The sequence below is a fragment of the Pelodiscus sinensis genome, chromosome 5 (assembly GCF_049634645.1).
Source record: "Pelodiscus sinensis isolate JC-2024 chromosome 5, ASM4963464v1, whole genome shotgun sequence".
In the NCBI taxonomy this organism is placed as follows: Eukaryota; Metazoa; Chordata; order Testudines; family Trionychidae; genus Pelodiscus; species Pelodiscus sinensis.
In genome coordinates, this window is record NC_134715.1 from 10,029,906 (window position 1) to 10,052,294 (window position 22,389).

General features: G+C 43.2%; 1 protein-coding gene across 1 annotated transcript in view; it reads right to left on the bottom strand.

Annotated features, from left to right (window-relative positions):
* The window catches only part of ANTXR2 (ANTXR cell adhesion molecule 2), a 193,047-nt gene that overhangs the window by 73,325 nt on the left and 97,333 nt on the right, over nucleotides 1-22,389 (bottom strand). Inside the window, exons 12-16 of the mRNA XM_075929467.1 lie at nucleotides 16,438-16,533; nucleotides 11,155-11,196; nucleotides 7,855-7,953; nucleotides 3,258-3,425; nucleotides 1,329-1,409 (exon numbers count right to left, since the gene is read on the bottom strand). Of these exons, the coding sequence (XP_075785582.1) occupies nucleotides 1,329-1,409; nucleotides 3,258-3,425; nucleotides 7,855-7,953; nucleotides 11,155-11,196; nucleotides 16,438-16,533 (486 nt within the window). The remainder of the gene's footprint in view (nucleotides 1-1,328; nucleotides 1,410-3,257; nucleotides 3,426-7,854; nucleotides 7,954-11,154; nucleotides 11,197-16,437; nucleotides 16,534-22,389) is intronic.

Sequence of the window (22,389 nt, forward strand, 5' to 3'; positions counted from 1 at the left end):
AAATGGGTAACAGCTCCTACTGATATCAATGTGTAAAAAAATGGCTTTGTATTAAACAACAAGCAGGTTGCACGTTTGTATACTGCATCAAGGATACACACTAAAAAATGTTATTGAATAAGTTTACAAAAAGCCCTACGCTTGCTATATATAAAGTTGACTTCTGCATGAGAGTTCTACCAAGTCAGTGAAGCAGTGAGGAAGAAAGTTGACAGATAAACGGTTTTAAAATGATGGCAAATTAAAGGTAAAAGCGAAGAGGTATGGAACTAATGGTGAGCAACATGCTTATAGTGTCAGTTTGTTACCTGAACAAAGGATATTTATTTCCTTGAAAGAGAGAATATTTTTAGGCGACAACATTTCTATGCCACATGCTGCCCATGTCTGAATGAGTGGCTCCGTCAGTTTCAATGGATCAGCAAATCTGCATTTGTGCTGGTAAAACTCCAAGAGGGGAGTGCTTTGACCAATAACGGGCAGATTTCACAAAAAAGAGGCACCAAGTATGCTACAACAAGCGCACTGGAGCAAATTCATTAAGTGATTGTTGTAATTAGCTGGAGTAACCTGTTCTAGGTTTTCTTCATAGATTTATAGCCAAAAAGATGCTGAATGGCTCTATGAGATTTTAAATATTTTAAAGAGAAGTCACAGTTCCCAGCATAAAAGTGAGAATTCAAGGACATCAGGTGTATTTGCGACACTCCCTTTAGAACATGGAGACCAGAAATCCAGACCCACATACGTTTTGAGAGTGTTTCCCTTGGTGGAGTGACACCTCCTTCCCCATCCTCCCACTTGAGACAGACAAAATACTTACAACATTCTTCATTGTAATTAATGACTTCTGGCCACAACAGGACTGCTGGAGTTTTTGGCTGCTGATGCATCTCTTTAATGGCACAACTTTTAAATGATTGTTTGCTTTTCTGTTCATCATTTTGTTTTGGCTTTAAAATCAGAGTTAAAAACATGACGACTGTTCCCCTAACCAGTCTGCAAAGACCCAAGATATGAAATACAAAAGGACTTCCTGAAGAATATCCTGTTGCCTCAGTAGAAGTTTTCTGGAGGGTGCCATAAGCAGCACCTGTCCAGAACTGACTTGCTGAATTACAAACCTTACCATTTCCATCCTCAAAAAGAAGAAACTAAGACTATAAAGCAATTGAACAACAGCCTTTAGCTAGAAGGACTGCATTATCAATGTTCAATCTTATTTATACCTGGAGGCTTAATTTAGTGGACACACCGGGGGGTGTTGTGAAATAGAACCAACCCTCCTCCTCCCCAATAAATGCGCGCGCGCACAAACACACACAAACCTCATCTCCTTGCTGTGGTCGCATCAAAGATACCCTGTCATATTGCCGTCGCAGGAGAGCCCACAGTGCGTCAAGCCGACCCTGTCACAATAGAGCAGGTTGATTTTGAGTGTCACAGTGTAGGTCAATTAACAGGGGCATATTCAAATCAAGACTGCTGTTGTCTTAGGTGGCCTTCCAGGGAGCTAACTGAGCCACATACTGTTCTACATGCAGAGTTTTCTGATTTAACTTAAGGTCCAATTTTAAAACCGGTATAGTGAAGTGGGTGCAGCATTCTGTGTGGACACCTCTATTCTGGTTTAAACCATGATGAGCTCCCATTAGATGACTCACTTGGGAGCAGGTTTAGGCTAAACTAAAATAAGCCTCCCTTAAACCGAAATAAGTCTGGCCACTCAGGATTTACTTCAGTCTACTGGTGAAAGTTTACACTGGTGAAAGTTTGCATGCAGACAGTCCCCTATAAACAGTGAGTGACGAGGGCTGCGTAATGGGACAGTATAAGTATGACTCCTGCTTAATGGGAACCAGCTGAGCCAGTGACAAATGAGTAAGGGATGACTCCACAAAGTGTTCAACAAGCAGGACATTATAAGGTCTGGACTACAGTGGGAAATTCAGGTGGCATAACTAAATCACTCAGGGTGTGAAAAATCCACACCCCGAATGACACAGTTAAATTGATCTAACCCTCAGGATAAAGAGCTCTAGGTCAATGGGAGAATCCTAGCTATTGCCTCGCAGGGAGGTGGAGTATCTAAGTCGATGTGCTTGTCTACTTTGAAAGTTATACTGGTATGAGGTAAAGTATGAATTTAAAGTGTTATATCAGTATCACTTGTCATATGGACACTTTTATCCCCTAATAAGAGTGCTTATCTCCAGTTTAGTTTATGTCACTTTGGATGTAGTTTCAGCTAAACCAGAAAAAACACACTGTTAGGCTACGTCTAGACTGGCATGATTTTCCGGAAATGCTTTTAATGGAAAAGTTTTCCGTTAAAAGCATTTTCGGAAAAGAGCGTCTAGATTGGCAGGATGCTTTTCCGCAAAAGCACTTTTTGCAGAAAAGCGTCCGTGCCAATCTAGACGCACTTTTGTGCAAAAAAGCCCCCACAGCCATTTTCGCGATCAGGGCTTTTATGCGGAAAACAAATCTGGGCTGTCTACACTGGCCCTTTTGCTCAAAAGTATTGCGCAAAAGGACTTTTGCCCGAACGGGAGCAGCATAGTATTTCCGCAAAAACACTGACAATCTGACATGAGATCGTCAGTGCTTTTGCGGAAATTCAAGCGGCCAGTGTAGACAGCTGGCAAGTTTTTCCGGAAAAGTGGCTGATTTTCCGGAAAAACTGGCCAGTCTAGACACAGCCTTATTGTTTTCTGTTATTCCAGAAACAAGAAATAGGACTATGTAGAACTTTATACTTGACTCTTGCGCTTGTTGACTCTATGACTATATTATTTTTTAAGCAACAATATCTTGGACACCGCAAAGTGTTTAGAAAAACTACTTATAAGCTGTAAACAAACGGCTTTAGATCTTTAATCAATCACATGACAGATGTATCGTGAAATAAACAAAGCAAACATCAACAAAAGGGTGTGATCTGATACTCTTCTGTTGGTAGTGCCTTACTCTAAGAGGACTCCCATTGACTTCAGTATTCACGGGGTAAGGAATAATTCACTGTGAGTAAGGGTATCAGGATCTGGCCCAGAATAATGAAGTCTAAAATTTAGGACCACATACTGCCATACCTTCTCACTCTGAATAGTAACTTCTGCAAGAAGAGATCTATTTACTTGAATTGGAGATCCTTGAAAAGTAAGGTATTACTTGGTAGGAGAAGTAAGCATTGTAAAATCTGGCCTTTGATATGAAGAGACAGCAAAGTTATATTCATTTAACAATTTTAAAATTACCTTAATTGGAGTATACCACTTTTCCTGAGCAGCTTGTGAGGTAGGCTTGGGTTTAGCAGATCTGGGTTGAATGGGATCATCTGGTTCTTCTGGGAGTTTCACCACAGCATTTTTGGCTTTTTCTAACCTAGCTCCTTCTTCTGTAGATCCCTTATCTCCCCAACGCACCTAAACAAAATGAGAATGTACATTATTAAAAGAGGCATGCAATGTGGGCTAAAATCAAAAGGAATGGGAAAAAAACTGAATTCCTGTTTTTGATGAGGAGGAAAGAAAAAGAGAAGAAAAATTCATTACAATTTTCATGAATATTTTCCCCAATTTTGACTAGCTCTTTCTAGATAGCTCTTAGAACATAATTTGCTAATTCTCAACACTGGAAATGTAAAACACAATATGAAATGAAGGTTGTACCGTATCTCAAAAGAAGGCTGTGCCCCCCTGAAAATTTGGGAAATTTCCTTACTAAAAGGTACAAAGCTACTCTAATTCTGATAGACATTTCTAATTAGGATAAATGTGGAGATCTAAGACTTTAAACCTGTAATCAGCGCAGGACTGACTGTTACCCATCCCGAACCTGAGGCTATGGGAGATTTTGTGGACAAGAAAGAACTATTTCTTCAGCAATATTTTTTTAAATGGAAGCAGATTGGAGCTACTCAGAAGTTTGGAATATTAGAAAGAGTTCTGTGGGATACAGCAGGCAGGATGCAGATGAAGTGGCCACATGTGAATGATAAATGTGAATGACCTGGTTATCCCCAATGTACAGGACATATTATATATGTGAATATTTCAACTGGATTGAAAATCTTTATTATTGCTTAGGGTACAAAAGCACATATTTGCACTGTGATATCAAGGTGCTGCAATATACTATCAGGACACAGAACAGAAAACAAACTGGACCCATCAAAGGAAGAAAAATGTTTCTGTATCTTTCAATGTGATTAATGGAACTTTTACAATGTTTTTATGAAACTGTTAAAATGTGGTTTAAAGATTGTTAAAACCATTTAGAGCTAGATGGTGTACTCCTTATGGAAGCAATGACTTTCACTTCTCTTAAAGTAGCTTCACTGAAGAGAACCTGAAACTTGCGGAGTTTGACAATATAAATTTGAAATGAAAACAGAGGTCTGTTGTGGGCTGGGCTGGCCGATGCAGCAACAGCAAATTTGCAGGCAAATCCATAACCAAGGTCTGAGAAGAACTGCTCAGACTTAGCTCCATGCTGGACTACCACAGAGCATTGCCTGTGAAAGCAACCTCGTATCTGACAGAGGAAATAAATCAGTGACAAAGACCAAAATGGACACGGGAGATAAAAGAAATGAGAGAAAAGGCCCAATGGTGACATTGAAGATAGCCCCTTGAAAGATGGGAAGATCAGGGGAATGTCCGAAGTGATGGTAAGGAATTTGGAGCACAGGGAAGAGGAGGTTTGTGAGAGATTAAACTCAAGATGCTGCCAGTTGGCTGGTAGGGTGAAAGTCAAGACTACAGAAGTAAATTTGGACATCATGAGCTGAGAAGTTGCACCTAAACCACAGAAGTGAAGGATGTTGCCTAACAAAAGAACATAGAAACAGAAGAGGAGATGAAAGGAAAGGAGAGACACTGAAGGTCATTGGAAGACTGTTGTCTTCTTGTCTTTCCCTCCCCATTTAAGGAAACAGTGAGGGTGCTGCCTATAGGGTAGGGATGTTAAAATTAGAATAATCAACTAATTGAATAGTCAATGGAATTTCCATCAACTATTCGATTAGTCGATGAGGGCGCTTCCGCTTTGAAATGTAGCAAGAGCCCTCCCCCCCAGCTACTGCAATATTTCAAAGGTGGAAGCGTCATGCGGCGTTCCACCTTTGAAATGTACAAGAGACTTAGCAGGGGCTCTTGTGCATTTCACAGAGAGGGTATGTCTACACTACCACCCTAGTTCGAACACCCTAGATTGAAACACGGCATGGAGCCTCCCTCGGAGCGGGAGCTGGGGAAAACCGGATTTTAAGATAGAAAGCTCTTTCTGATAGAGGCAGCAAGTGGGCGGAGACTAGTCGATTAGTCGCTTACATCCCTACTACAGGGTGGCAAGCCAAGCAAAAGCAGGAGAGCACAGAGGAATACGAGGAACTGGAAGAGGATTAAATGACCATAGGCACAGAAACCAGCACTGAAATTTAGAGGAATAGAACAGAGACATGCCCCAATGACATAGCAGGGAGGAGGCTATCAAGACTTTGGTGAGGGTAGGCACAGTGGCAAAGAAACAATAGAGAAGAAACAAGGGAGAAGTGGTTGATAAAACAAGTAGCAACGGAGGACAAGAAAGGGGGATGGAGCCGAGGAGATAGGCTGAGAGTTAGAGGCATATACAGTACAAAAAAGGAGACACTGCAGTCAGAGATTGGTGGAAAAGACGATGAAGAGGCAACAGTGTCTGAGTACCCTGTAGGAGAGGCCCCAAAAGGGTTATGACTGTACCATGTTTGTGTTTTCAACCATACATTTCAAAATTACAACTTTCAGCCATTTGTCGTATCCAAAATTCCAGCTATAAATGAAAACATGTCTTGTCACTAATGCTGTGTGTGAGCTAACATTTACTGTGATTTATTATGCATGCAACATAGCGTCAGGAGTGCATTACACAACCCACAAAGCGGAGAATGGGATTATACTCTGAGGAGCTTGCAACATATTTTGTCTACATGAGAAAGTTGCACTCCTTAGATTTAAATCAGTTTTTAAACCAATATAGTGAAACTAGTGGGAGACAGATGCAGCACTTCTATTGTGGCAGTAAGACTTACTTCGGTTTAATTTAGGATGATTCCCAGTTGACTTAAGCTAAACAGAAATAAACCTGGCTCAAACTGAATTAAGAATATACACACGGTCTTTTGCGCTAGTTTAAAAATCACACCTTAAGTTAAATAGTTGCAACTTTCTTGTTGCCTGCACAACTGTTGCCCTATTGTTGTCTAACTTGAAGATTTCTATACTTTGTCTTATCATCTATACTTTGTCCTATGTTCTAGTGATCTAGATTCTTGCTTAAGCCCGATCAACATATCACCTCAGTGTCTTACAAACATCAGATGATGGCTACAGCCTCAGACAGGTGCTGTAAAAATAGAGAAGTATTATCATCTCCATTTTACAGATGGAGAACTTATGCAGAGAACAGATTTTTAAAAGTATCTAGGTACCTAAAGATGCAGATAGAAACCTACATAGCATTAAAAATCTGGTCCACAGTGCTTACCAGTAATAAGGGTACATCTGCCTGCAGTTGTGCACAGTGGTCTCTGAAACGAAACTGTTTTTTTATCTGTACTTAGAATCAGGGCAGCTGACAGACTTGCCAGGCCCCTGAGCAAGATGGGAGGAGGCGGTTCCATGCCCCTGGAAGGGGTGGGGCCTCAGGCGGAAGGGGTGGGACTGAGACTAGCCTCGCTCCTGCATCAATTTAAAGGGACCAGAGCTCCGGCTATTACCACTACCCCTGTAGCTATGGCTGAGAGTTCCTGGGTCCTTTTAAATTGCCGGGTAACAGGGTGGCAGCGTCTTTTGCTCCACTTCACCTCCACTGGTAGGCCTGTTTGGAACAGTAATATTACTCTGAGGTAAATGTAAACTTTTTAATCCCACTCAGTGTGTATTTATGTGTTGGATTCCTGCTGACTAAGAAAATGACCCATTTTCAAAACATTATCATTTAAACTCTACAGTCTTTGAGTCCCCATGATGCCAGTTGGGAAACCAGGCCTGTACCGTGGAGTCCAATTCATTGCTTTGTAAACCCCCCCAAGCGAGAGAGTGGATTTAAAAGGTGGTGCATAAAACATTTTTTCCGTCTACATTTCTCTAAACTAATCTTTTACAACTGTCAAAGGTCCTAATTCTGCGGTCACTTCACAGAAGCAGATTCCAGGAGCACTCAAGAAGGACTGGGCCCAGTTAGTTGTGGTTTCCTCCATAGATGAAGATAGGTTCTGGGCAGAGATTAGCTAGATATTGACAGTTTTTAAAAAATCAAGTTACAATGCACAAGAAAATTGCCTTGCAAATTCCATACAGGCTGACTTAACTATAAAATGTGACATAAGGACATCCCCATAAGGATGCACATTTTTCATTCTGTTTTAATTAACATGGTGCTATCATGTCTCTTCAAAGACAGGCACTGTTGTAGCTGTGCGTTCCTTGCGGATCAAGCCTCTCCTTAATGTCACTATTGTCAGTGCGCTTGGCTGGCCCACAGTTGGAATACTTATGTTACACTGCAGTTTCTTCCAAAACACTCAAAAAGGCTCTCACTCTCCTCCTCATTAGCTTGATGGAATCAGCATGCCTTTCAGCATCTATTTAGAGTTCAGATCAAATGGAACTAATGCAATCAGTTCTTTCATAATCCACTGAGCTATGCTTAGGATTCTTTTAGAGGGGAAAATATTTAGGAGGCTGATGTCAGTGGGAAACAAACATGATACAACTACATTTCCTGCACACTTTGTTGCCATCAACTTGAGCCTCAGAAAACTTGTACTTTCATGCACTGATGTTTCTCTTTCTTTCCCTGAGTACAAACCTCCATTCTTTTAATGCCTCCTACTCCTCGTCCTCCGTAGTAGGAAGCATCCACTGTCGGCCATTTTTTATTAGGCAAGGGATCTTCTTCTTCTTCTTCCTGTCCATAAATCGAAAAATATTTTTACAAGGAAGAATTTGCTTGCACTAAGTTCTTTTCTAGCACATGCCTTTATAACTGTTCACAAACAGAGTTTTCTAGACTTAAACATAGTTCTAGTGCGACAGCAGCAGATTTTAAAGGCACTCACGTATCTTGCAGTTTTTATTATTTCCCATGCTATCTAGTCACATTTGGAAAAAAATTTTTGCACATGGGAGAACATTGCTGGCACATCAGAAGTGTCCCAAATTCTAACAAGATTTCTCAAGCCATTTAATAAACTGGACTTTCCACTAATCAGAGCTCATTCACCCATTATCTTCCTTCACAGTAACAGGAACAAACAAAACAGTCAAAGAGAAAAATCATTCACATTGTTTCCCTCTTTTAAAAATTTATTTTACTTAAGGAGCGAGAGTCTAAACTGCAGTGGCCTGCACCAGTAAAATGGCTTTGCTCTCTGTACAAAACTCCGCCCAACAGCCAGAGGTCAGACAGGCAGAATCATCAAAAGCTAGCAGTAGACTTTTTGCAACACATCTGCAACTCATAGCGGTGGGCAAAGGTTGGGCAGCAGACATTCTGCTGGTCTCTCATGTGAAGTTTGGGCCCACGTGATCTTAGGCTGTGGCTGCACATGCTTGACTTAAGCACATGCTTGAACTGACACTTAAATGCTTGTTTGAATCAAGGCCTGTGTGCAAACCACCTAGTGACACTCCCGGAACACCTACTTCCCCAGTACTGAGTGACGTGGTCTGCACAGAAAGTTGCAGTCACCTTACAAAGTTTCTCCAAAGCTGCTTGTATGCTAAGCCACACTGGGAACAGTGGCAGGCTCCACAGAGAGAAGGGTCTTGTTGTGTGCTTGTTTGGCCAATCACAGCTTGTGAACAGACAGCAGAGGATTAAAATTGCTGGATTCATGTTGTCTGTTTCAGGGGCAGCCCTCCTGGCTCTTCTGTCCACCCCTCCAACCCAGATATCAGCCCATTCCTCCAGCAGGGGAATTGTTGGCTATTCCCCAAGGTGTCAGGCAGACCTGTTTCTTTATACCCTCTCTATTCCCAGGAATGGATTATGCTCCTATGATGCTTATGATACCCACAGGAATAGACTAGTCCCCCAATCCTCCAGAACTCACTTTGCTCTCCCCTTTTCCATAGATTTCATGAGATCCTCACAAAGGAACACCCTGGAGAAGCACCCGTCTCTTGCAGATGTTCAGTGCACAAACGACAGGCTCTTCTGCACATCTCAGCTATCCAACTGAAAGGGGCAGAGTGTCCCCACCCTAATCTCACACCATCCCACACTTTCATCCCTCCTCAATCCCATGCTTGGACGATTTCAAAACAAGGAACTTCTAACGCCAAAACATTTTGTTAAGGCAAGTCAAAGTTGCAAGCATCAGTCAGTGGCATAAGTGACTTTTGTGACAATCAGACTTACAGATTAAGAGAAAAAAGTTTCAGCCCCAGGAGTTTCATAAATAAGGTTTCACTTTCACGAGTGACAGTCATTCCCAAATTACAATCTTGAGTCTGCCCCCAAGACAACAGTGTTCTCCGACAATTTTGGAAGTAATGCTTATCATTCTCTTTGTTTGTTCAGCTGAATCTCTCTAAATCAAAACTAAGAGGAGTCATGGCAAATGTGATGGCTTAAATCCTGTGCTAGCTGTCCAATATTTTCAAAAACATCTGGCCCTAACAGTTATTTGGCACTGTTTTCTGCTGGGGTATACAACTATAATAAAGTCTACAGCTTTCAATTTTTAACATCTGCAGTTTTTAACAAAGGACAGAAGGAATCACATTGTAATTCATTTCTATCCAGATGTACAACCGAGCCGTGCATTTGGGTGCACATATTCTTCATTTTATTCTATTTCTATTAACATTTTTTTCCATTGGAAGAAGATGGGAGAAAAACAACAAAAGAAGCGAGAGAAAGTGGTGGGAAAACCCTAAACATTTAAAGCTAAGTTTTTCAAAAGGAAACAGACTTCAACTTAACCTTCTAACTCATTTAGTAACGACAAATTGCCTTGTCTTCGCTTGGATTTTACCTTCTGTTAACTGCCGTTTTACTTAGTTTAAGGTCCCTTTACTATGCTAGAGTCATATAAAGGGACTTCTGTATAAATGAGAATCAGGCCTGCTGGCTGACACTACCAAAAGTTTATCCCATGCTTAAGTCTTTTCAGGATCAGAGCCTTTAATTGCCATTTGTGTATGACTGTAATTTTGTGAAAGTGTCATCTTAGCACTGAATTTCTTGAATTTCTCATTTTAGGGAGGAGTAATATCTGTAGTAAGTTATTTGCATAGAACTCTGAACATATGGATAAGCATCAGGTATCATGATTACTAGCACCAAAAATAACAGTATCTTTGATCTCTTGTTTTTTTTAAAAGGTTCAGGACCTATGCAGGAACACACCTGCAACAGACAAAAATTTGGGGAGAAAGTTTAGAATATGGACTGGAAAGAGAACAGGTGAGGCAGGGGAATGATAAAAGGGTTTTATTGTTGCTTTAGTTTAATGTCTGACTGAGTCAATTCAATGTATATCATGAAAGGTTATCTTAAGACTGTTCATTATTAGGGAGCCAAGAATTTCTTGTTATGGTGGGTTTTACGGTTCTTTTAAATAAATAAAACTGAGCATCTCAAATGGATAAGCATCAAATATCATTATCGTCAGCATCAAAAATATAGTAGCTTTGGTTATTTTAATTTTTTCAAGGGTGGGACAGAGGCAGCCCAATAAGGATACAACGCTGGTTAAAAAGTATTTGTGGTCAGAGTCGCTAGTTATCTGTGGTGCTTATATGGTCCCCACCAACATATCATTGGAGGACCTCAACTCTTTGCAATGTACTTACCCCCAAATCCCTCTAACAAGGTAGGGAAGTGCTTTAAGCTCCATTTTATAGATGGAAAACTGAGGCACAAAAGCAGTTTCCTCAAGGTCACAAAACAAGACTCTGTCAGGTCTGGGACATAAACCTTGGTTTCTCGAGCCCCAGGAAAATGCCCTAAGCATCTTTTCTCTCTGGCAGCTAGGGGAGAGGGGCAAGAGCTGTAAGATACAGCAATAGTTAATGGGATGGTGGACTATAATTAATGTAACCAATGGCATGCTAAGATGATGTTTCATTGTAAGAGTCAACAAATACCCTCACACTGTACCTCTTTTGGAGCTGGCGGTGGGGGAGGAGGATCCTTGATGACCTAAAAACAATACAAAGACAAGCATGAACGACAACAGGCAGAGCCTCGAGTGACCTTCAAACCCTGACAGAATATCATAACTCTTTAATCATTTCACTATGAGTCACCGAAGTTTCTTAACAAACTCCTGACTGCCTGTGCAACTCCCTGGCCTAATGATTACCAAATGTGTGTGTAAATTAACACCATACCTCTGTAAAAAATAAAATCAACTTGTTGACAGGCACTCTTTGGGACAGATGTGTCTACCCATTTGCTTACTAAGTGAATGAAGTTGAATGAGCCAGTGATGAAATCCTATGACGTTAATTAGTCGGTATCAGCAAAAGGCAGCCCAAAGACCTTTCTCGGGCCATACTTTTGGGGAATTTCTGGCCCTGTGACAAGCTGTGAAATGCCTTCCAGAAACTTACCGTCACCTCTAGGACTTTAAACTACCCATCCAAATTATTTCTGAAGCTTTCACATTTCAGATCCATCATTTGAAAATAGATCTCCTTCATGGTGCTCAATGTGGAATGCCTACAATGTGGTGTAGCTACACTCATAAGGGTTCTTAAATGGCTACTGGAAAATGATCCCTCGTGTTAAGGACGTTGTTTCTAATTTGCAGCCATTCATAGGGTTTCTGGCATATAAATTTAACAGTTTATCAACCACGTGAAAAAACAGAAAGAACACATGCCAGGGAGTTTTCCTGTTAGTAATAAAAACCCTTCATTCACTTTATATGCAGTGCTTCTAATCTTATTTGAGCTTAGTCTTAGTCTTTAATTTAATAAGCAATACAGCATAAAAAATAAAACTTAAGCCACTTAAACGCCTTTCACTTTCTTTCTGCCCTTTTATGCACATACATCAAGTGAACTTCTGAGAGTTCTCTTGCTACTCACATCAAAATCCCCAACAAGCCATTACACAGTAAAAATGCACCAATCTATTTATTACATGATAGCAAAAATTAAAGCCACAGTTTTATGCAAAACAGAAACAAGCTGGACCCAGCAAACTACAGTTGGGCTCGCACTGTTGCCAAGCTAAAAGTAAAAACAAAAAGACTATTTTTAAAAATCATGATATTCTATGCCTCGGTATAGAAATGAAAAAAACAAATATTCCACCTATAATTAGACTTGCATTGATTCAATAGAGATGTGATTAAAACATATAAAATGACTCCAAAAATACATATAACAGCCTCTAAAATTACATTGGTATTGAAATACTAGTTGTGTTATTTTATCTTTATTCCTGCTATTAATTCCAGTAAGTTAATTATCTTCACCAGTGCCTCTGAATAGCAAGTAAATGAGTGGACTCGTGGCATCATAGGTAGAAGAAATTTTTATTCAGTCTTGAAAAAAAGTAACTTGTATGCCACCCTTCACATCTCAAATAATGCTGCCAAAATAGCTTTCTTCCAAAATTAATGTGGGCATCACATATGTGAATGATATTAAAATGATTGAGTTAAAAGTGAATGCATGGTATAACTGGAAACATATTACCAAATACTTCTGAATGATAAGATTACATTGGTTCATTAGTTCTTGGGACCGTCGACAGGTAGGAGAATAAATTACGGACTTTTAACTGAAGGACATTTGTCTGGTGCTTGCAAAATGTGTCCGAAAATTATTTTTCCTTCTATACTTTTTAACTTAAAGGTGAAGAAATAGCATTTCTATAATGCACTTCAGTACCAGTTCTGAGAGCACTTTACAAACATTATCTACTTAATGACCATGACATCCCTGTGAGATAGAGACAAAACTATTATGCCCGCTTTACAGATGGGAAACTTGAAGCAGAGGGGTTATGGACCAGAGTTGCAAAAGTATTTAGGCACCTGAAGATGTACATAGGCACGGGGAAAGATTGAAACCTATCCAAAGATTAACACTTGTAAGACTCTCAATATTATAAAACTCACATTATCTTATCTGTTTCAACTCTTGTCCTTCTTTCCCCTTCCATTTTCTTTACCTGTTATCTTAAATTTCTCTGTCTGATGTACACTGAGCTATTCAGAGCTGAGGCCTTTCTCATGTTAGCAAAATGCCATAAAAGTTATAGCATTATATAAATATTTATCAATAATTATAACAACTCTGTCAATCCTTTCTTACACCCAGAAGACTTTCCAAAGCAGAGACAACTAAATGTGACAAAACAGATATTAGTTGTGTGACATAGCTCTCCCGTTCATTGGGGCCAAATGCCTATTAATTTCAACGGGACGAAGATTTGAAGTAAAAAAAATATACTAAAAAACCCATTAAGGGCCTGATCTAAGCACCACTGAAATCAAAGAAAAGACTCATCTTCATTGGGCTTTGGGCTCAAGCTCTAAAAATGGTGCTGTTACACTCACTGGAGTTGTAGGACAAGCTAAAATTAAAGTTATCTAATGTATTAATTATCTGCAGCTCTTAGCAGCTTCAGAAGATGAAACTTGTTTTAAAATTTACCCCTCCATCAGCTGACAATGGTACAAGAAAATAATTTGCTTTGAGTAGCAGATATTTGGCCCTGTTGACAGAAGTGGTAGGAAAATGCTCTCTTCCTTATGTTTCGACATGGTCCACAAACACAACTTATTCCAGTTTGATTTGCAAAGCAAAGTTCACTAGGAAGCCATTATTAAATGCAATTTTAAAAAGCAGTCTAGGGAATTTAGGCAATTTTTGTAGTAAAATATTCATATACAGTATGAGAATTTGCAAATATTAAAAGATATAATATTGCAAGGTTGACTGTATTTTTTTTCTTCATTCACATTAGTAAAATTCAATACTGAGGGTTCTAAAGAATGCTTCTCTGACTTATTAACCATATGTACAATTTGATTTTTCTCCAATTTTGTTTGGTTTGCTTTTATCATCAGGGAGGACTGCATCTCATTTACGTAGTTACAAAGAAGGAAGACTTGAGTTTGGAGGAGAGCCGATTTCTTTAAAAAAAAAAACTTAGTTGCTTCAGGCAACAGTCCTTTTGATCCACTCATTAACACTTTTCAAATCTTCCCGTGATGTGGGCATTAAGAAATGTCAGCACTAGAGCCTGAAGCCAGTATGATACAATCATATGTTCTGATATTCGAGGAAGAGTGAAAGAACTGTCAACAGTGAACTCCCTTAAAAACCTGGTACTTACATAGACTGCAGATCAACTAACATTTCGAGAACTGACTCCTACTAATGGTTATATAATGCTAATAATTGGCAGCATGTCCTATAGGCTCTGCCCAAATAGCCCGGCTTGGCTCTGCCCATGCTCCACCCCAAAGCCCCCTCCTGTTTGCCCTTCCCCCTTGGCTCCAGTCCAAGCAGCCTGCTTCCCTTCAGGGAAGCATGCTGGGGCTTAGGCTAAGGAGGCTGGGACTTCGGGAGGGCTGGCACTGCCCAGAACAGGAGGACTGGAAGTGCTGGGGCTACCTGCTCTGTGCTTGGGGAGTGGGAGAGCTGCACACTGCCCGCCCTATGCACAAGGGCTCAAGATGGTTAAGTGCTGCCTGCTCTATGCTCAAAGAATTGAGAGGGGAGGGCCACACCACCTCTGCCCTGTGCATGGGTCCAGGGACCCACACTGCATATGGAGGGCAAGGTGTCGCCCACTGCCTTCCTGGTGCTTGGAGGCAGGGCCTTCCCTGGGGGGGAGCAGGGATGTCCCTAGAGGGAGAAGGGTCTGGGAAACCCCTCACTCCCAGGGTGCAGGGCAAACTCCCTGCCACAAGCTCTGCTCCACACTTGGCCCTGCTCTGACACCTCCCCGAGCAATGCGAGCCAGGGAGCGATGGCAGCCTGGTGTGGGCAGCAGCAGGGGGTCACCGCCCCTCCCACAATCACCATGGCGGTAGGAGCTGAAGCGGCCCGGCAGCCTAGTCTGTTCCACTCCGCCGTTCTCTCCCAGGCCACTGCGCCCTGCTTATCCACCAGGGCACTCTGCTTCCTGCTGCCATGGAGAAGCGGGTGGGACGGAGCAGAGCAGGCTGCCAGGCCTCTCCAGATTCTGCCATTGCCATGCAGGGGCAGGAGGGGGGACCACTTCGGCCACCCCGGTCAAGTTTCCAACCCTGGTATCTCCCAGGCCACCCTGGGACCCATCCATAGGACAGCTGAGGCAGCCGCCGCAGGGCCTGCAAAGTGCAGGAAGCCCCAAAGCGTGGAGCCTGGAGCAACCACCCTGAACCATCCTATGACACAGTGCCTCCCCAGCAACAGGTATGTTGTGAGCAAGACACGAGAAGTCATTCTTCCGCTCTACTCTGCGCTGAGTAGGCCTCAGTTGGAGTATTGTGTCCACTTCTTGGCACCGCATTTCAGGAAAGAGGTGGAGAAATTGGAGAAGGTCCAGAGAAGAGCAACGAGAATGATTAAAGGTCTAGAAAACATGACCTACGAAGGAAGACTGAAAGAATTGGGTTTGTTTAGTTTGGAAAGAGAAGACTGAGAGGGGACATGATAGTGGTTTTTAGGTATCTAAAAGGGTGTCACAAGGAGGAGGGAGAGAAATTGTTCTCCTTAGCTTCTGAGAATAGGAGAAAAAGCATTGGGCTTAAACTGCAGCAAGGGAGATTTAGGCTGGACATTAGGAAAAACTTCTTAGACTGTCATGATGGTGAAACACTGGAATAAGTTGCCTAGGGAGATTGTGGAATCTCCATCGCTGGAGATATTTAAGAGCAGGTTAGATAGACATCTATCAAGGATGGTCTAGATGGTGCTGGGTCCTGCCATGAGGTTAAGGGACTGGACTCGATGACCTCTTGTTCTAGTGTTCTAGGATTCTATTTCACTGTCCCTATCTCCAGGAGAGCTCCCGTGTGACAAATCTGGGTAGACAGAATACAGTGCCAGGTGGGAAGAAATTGCCACCTCATCATGTTCTCAGGGCTGTAGTTGAATGGATAGTCAAATCTACCAATCTCAAACTCCTGCCATGTCTGGGGGGGGAGGCCAGTGGCTGGGACCTGGGGCAGGGTGGCTGGTGGTGGGGACCCCAGGCATGCTGAGCACAAAGCCTGGAGGTGCTGCAACACCCACTGCAGCCTGACTTCCCGCACCTGTGGAGACCCACTGGCACTCTGTGTTGACTTCCCCTGGTTCGGAAACTTCTCTAGTTCGGCACGGGTCAGGTTATGAGGGCGCCAGACTCAAGGGGTTCAATCTGCACACCACTGATTGGTTTGGTTACAGTTGTAGGTCATATCCGAATTAGTCACTGAAGATTTTTACTTACCACTTTGCAACAGAGAGGCCAGAACCACCATAAAAGACCAATAGCCACCAAAAGCAGCAGCACAAGAATGGCAATAAGGGCAGCTATGCCATTAGACTATGGAGAAATGAGAAGGGAAAAGACAGTCATTAGACGATGTTAACGATTTCTAGCTCATTAATAAATGTATCTTGTCTTCCTTCCCCTCTCCCCCCACAACTGCATATTCATTCACATACAGAGGATTCCTAGTTACTGGATCCTCTTCCTGCAGATTTTACTCAGACAAAACTCTTTAGGACGCCTACAGAATCACGCACGCTCTGGGCCAAGGTCCCCCTTAGTTAGTTCCTCTGACACCTGATATGTTCAGTTCCTTCCCCTTCTGTGAACCGAGGAAAAACAGGATGCTTTAAAAAAGCTGTAGGATAAAAATGAATTATGTGTATTGACTACAAAACAGGGCACAAGGGAGATTAAAAGGTACTCCAGTTCAATAAATATCCTTGGTTTTGGAGAAAATCAGGTGCATAGTCTATTTGAAAGGACTGGAGACAGCAACAATAAAACTCTGAAAAGAATTCAAAATGCACAGACATGTCATTCTATGCACCTTTCTTCAAGACCAGTCATGCCATCATTTGAAGATAACAGGCCTGATTCGCCACTCGCTTACTCCAGTGTAAGTCAGGAGCAACTCCACAAAGTCGTTGGATTTATACTGATGTGACACTGGCATAAGTGAGAGGAGAACCAAGCCTAATGTGGAGGGGTCTCTGGCACCAGAATCCAGTAGCTAATGATGTGTAAGGATTACACTAAGGGCTTCCTAAGGAAAGTGGCTTGTTTGATCATCAGTTCAGTCTTCAGCCATTGAGAGGAAAGTAGAGCGTATAGGGCTACGATGCCATGTTGTCTGGCATTCTAAAAATAAATATTTAATTATAGTCTTGAAGTCTGAATGCGCAATTGCACTATAGAGAATAAATCAGGAATTGCCAGACTGGAGCTGACCAGCAGTCTATCAACTCTAGTATCATGTCTTTGACAGTGGCAAATACCCGTTGCTGAAGAGGAAGGCGCAAAGAAGCTTGGTGTAGACAGTTATGGGATAACTAGACCTTTCCTCCTATCCCAAAGGGACGGGGAGATTTAAGGAGCCATGACTGCTGGTCCAATAAAAGGTATTACCTCACTCGTCCTGCCTCTCTCAATAGACAGCTACTTCACTGAGACCGTTCAACTTAGATAGTCTCACAAGGTCTTACATGTCACATAGAGTCACCGCTTTGGCTCATGCATGCTAGCAAAGATGGCTGAAGGTTAAACTGTGCCACTTGGGCATACGCCAACCTATCAGAGGCACAGAGATGGATGGTGCTTAGCCTCTATCAAGTTAACTATCAGCCCATTTTGTCACTTGCAGCTGTATCGGGGTGGGCAATAAAATGGCGGTGGTTCACCAGGGTTAGCCCCTATTGGGCTGCTGATGCTATATTTATGGGCACCTCCATAGGTATGGGTGACTGCAACTCCTATTGGCCGAAAAAGGTGATCCGTGGCCAATGGGAGCTGTGAATCCATGTAGCTGCAGAGGTGCAGGTAAATTCAGGAGTGTGGGGGCCCGCCAGAAGCTAACCCTGGCATACTTTGCCCGCCCCTGGTTCTATATGCTTTTTAATGAAGAGCATTAAAGGGGGACTCTTACAGAGGTTTAGCCTACACTTCTAATCTTATTTTTAAGGGAGGATGTGGAACACAGAAGTGGCACAGAGGCTAAAAGCCCCAAAACCCACATCCTCTGCACAGTCTTTTTTTCTAAACCCTGTGTACAGTGTACTCCATGGCATGACGATCTGGAGCTAAATTAAGGGGAAAACGGTGGTCAGTTGTGTGTGAATGAGACCTGTTCACATTTCAGAGGGGGACCAAAAAACCCCAAAAAGATACAGCCTGATTCTCCTTCCATGCCCTAGTAAAGTAGGAGCCATTGTCAGTGAAGTTATGCTTGTGAGAAGCTGGCGTAAATGAGAGGAGAATCAAGCCCTACTCAAACGATGACTAATCATGTGTAAATGTCAGGTGACCAGGTAAGATGGTATCATAAGCAAACAGTGCCTGGGCCTCTCTGCAACACGTTTTGGGTTTGTTTTCTCTGCAGCAACTTCGCTGTTCCTGGAAGGCAGTAACTTTTAACTCTCTTGTGCCAAGTTAGCCATCAGCTGCTCTGACGGTAGAATTAGCTCAGCGTTCTAGCAGTGACCCATTTCTATGCAGTTGCCCATCTGCTACTATGGAAACAACAGTTCTCCTTGTATGGCCCTTCCTTTGCTGCACAATGCAGGACATGTGGGTTTGCAAAGAAAAAGAGGAAAAGGATGAGCAGAAGTAATGCTGGATTTCCTGTCAGCACATTAATCTGCTTCCTGCTGCTTGAAACTTTTCACCGCAAAACAAAAAAGGTGAAGGTTTTGTCATGAGCTACAAATGCAGTGGTGGAATAAAATGATTTAGTAGGATTTGCTACACACTGATTTTAAAAAGTATTTTTTTTTTAGTTTCTATGCACTGCCAGCATTCAGATTTGTGTGTGGTCATGGCAGATACATTGTTTCAACCGGTAGTGGCCCAATAAGCCCTCTGACAGGGTGAAGAAAAGGGGAAGAGTGGTATATCGGGAGTCATGACAGAGTATCCCCCTCCTATACTATGATGTCATTAACTCAAGGTGTTACATCATCATCCATTAATACAATATCATGACAGCAGGTGAAAATAGGCTACACATCTTATAATGGATTCCTCTAAGAGTCCCAGACTGATTTCGGTCTGGTGAGCAGCCTCAATTCTAATGTCATTCAGACTTCTCACACCAAATCCTAAAACCTGCAATGGCACTGACATCAATCCCCCCCTCCCAAAACAGTTTTGCATATTCACGATTTTAAAAGGGTTGGGAAAAAATGAGTTTAGATTCTCTAGATTAATTCCCTGTGAATAACAACCTGTTGTTGGAAAACCACAGATAAAGGAGTAGAGGGTCAGTTTGCTCACAACTCCTATAGCTTTCAGCAGGGGCTGGGTGTGTCCACACAGCAGAGCTAACGTTGAATTAAGCTACACAACATCAGCTACGTCAATTGTGTAGCTGAAGCCAAAATAGCTTAATTCGGCTTTTGGCGCTGTCTACACAGCAGGAGGTCGAAGGGAGAACACTCTTCCTTCAACTTCCCTTACTCCTCCTGAAATGAAGGTTGCAGGAGTTGGAGTAAGAAGTCCTCCAGCTCAACATCATTTCAAAATAAAGGCTTGTAGCATGGACATGTCCTATGTTATTTCGGAATAACATCAGTTATTCCAAAATCACACCTCTGTGTAGACGTACCCTTACTGAATAGCAAAATGCACAGTCTCATGTATTTTCAGACCTGACAGTAAAGTCAAGGTACGGACTTGCTTTAAAAAGGGCCCACATGTTGGGAAAGTATTCGATCCTTTCACAAAGACAACAAAACCCTTTATTCTATATCAAAGCTGTTTGCAATATAAACACAGCAATATCAAGAGACCTACTTCCACCAGATTTTCTCCTGCCCTAATTACAACATTGTTATAATCTGTAGCATAGATAAGACCATAACCATTCTTCTATAACTAGCTTAATGTCTTGAGGTTCCATCTACACCAGGGGTCTCGAACTCCTGACCTGTGAGCTAGTAGTCCAGGCCAACGCGATTCCGCAATCCGGCCTGGGAGGGTCTGTCCATTACAGAGCCCAAGCCCCACCCCTTCCTGCCATCGTCCCACCCTCTCTCCCCACATGGAACCCCATCCCCTGAGCACGTGACTGTGGCAATCACTGGGGAAAGGGGGCAGGTGATCCCCAAAGCTGCATGCTTGGGGGATGGGGCACCATGTCAGGGGTGGGCGTGGCAATGGCAGGAAGGGGCAGGGCTTGGGGGCCAGTAATGGACAAGTCCCCTCTCCCAGCCCACTAGCAGTCCCAGGCTGGATTGTGTAATCACTCCATCCAGGACTGACCTGGGAGTTTGAGAGCCCTGATCTGCACAATCTCAGGCTTTATATCACCACTCTGGACCCATCTACACTATAAACTGGAATCAAGCTGTAACTGGGTCAGTGGACAATTGTATACAGGCACAGGGATGCAGGAGACACTATGGCACCTCCAGATTTTGGCCATTCCAGCCTTGTTCCCTTCTTGTCTGGGGTCCTGGCCACAAGGTCCGCTGCTCCCCGAGGGCTCTATCTCTAGCTGCAGGCCCTGCTCAGCTTCCAGCCCTTCACCCCACTCAGCCCTGGGGTGTTGGCCAGCTGCCGACTTCATGTGCAGTGGCTCTGCTGCCAGTCCCTGAACGCAGGGTCCTGATCGCCTGCCCCACATGCAGGATCCTGGCTTCTGGCCGCATCTCTAGGGCCGTGGACAAGGGAAGGGGATGCAGCTCTGCACTACTGCAAGTCTAGAGCCCCTGACACAACTCTATTTATAGGAAAGGCAGGTCCCTAAAGGGTGGGGGAGTCCTTCAAAGGCTTCAGAGCTGCAGCAGCGGACTGTAGTAAATACTCTGCTGTAATATGTTCAGCATATAACGCACAGCTATAGGAAAAACATACGCGCTGTGCATAGTGAAATAAACCTTCCTTAGCTGGCAAGCTAGGGAATGCGGAGAGGAAGCACAGAGATTTCCCTGGTTATCCCTGCTACCAACAGCTCTCTGCCAAGGTCTAGCTTCAGCTGTTTCTGAAGTACAGGGGTTGAGGAAAGCCAGTTAATCACACACAAGTGTACAAGACGTTCTGTACGTTATCTGCAAAGGCAGCATAATGCCTCAGGTAACAATCCGGACACTAAAAGTCCAGTTACCAAAGAAACCAGCAAAAAGCCTCCCCACTGAGAGTGCAGGAAGAGCAGCAGCTGCTCAGCTGCCAAAGAGGATGGAGAAAACTGGCTGGCACCCAACCTAGCCCAAGCCTCTCCAGTGGAAAGGAAACAGCACTGCTGCTGCCGGGAGTGGAAGGGGAGGAGGGAGGAGAGAGATCCTTTTGTGCCCCTCCTCCACCCTGCTGTGTCCCGATTTCCCCCACTCCGGGGATTGACCCCTCCTGCACAGCACACAGCACATGCATCGCCCCCCCCCCCCGTTTACTGCCTCGTTTCTCCCATACAGGACTTGATCCCCCACTGTATGTTACCACCTCCCACATACACAGCACACCCCTCTCGCTGCCCCTTACCACCTCTCCTCACCGTACACACTGTACGACACCCTCCCCACTGCTAGCTAGTAGTCCTCCAACTCCAGCACCCTTCTCTGCCACTCAGTGGTCCCACCCACCGCATGCCCCATCTAATCCAGTTAATCCTTCCCCCCACACCCCAACAATGCCAATTACTGCTCTTTCCGTACCCCGACAGCCTCTAAATGACACTTACTGCTCTCCCAAAGTCCTAGTGCCCCTCTCACTGCCAGTTAGTGCCTCTATGACCCCAGCACTCCTCAATGCCAGTTACTGTCCCCTCCCATGTTTCGGGAAGTAGGGAAAGGTTAATTTTGTAGGAGTTACCAAGAGTGTGGGTTAGTACATTTCTACTGAAACAATATTCTGAGAGATTTATTCTAGTGAAAATTTGAAATATAGGTTTTGATTTAAAATAAAATACTTCCTTAACAAGCCAAAAATTATTCCCCAGCTTTTCAAAGAACTATTTAGATACCTAAAATAGGGATGTCAATGTGTAGACAACTACACGATTAACCGATAAGCCTGGGCTTATCAATTAATCCTGTTGACTAAACGCATTTCCCCCTTGCTGCCTCTGTATCAGCGGCAGCAAGGGCGGGGGAGGCAGGAGCCGGTGCTCCCCTCCAACCCCAGCGCTGCTGCCTCTGATAGAGAGGCAGCAGCACGGAGGGTAAGGGGGTCAGGCAGGAGTCGATAGGTGCAAGGAGC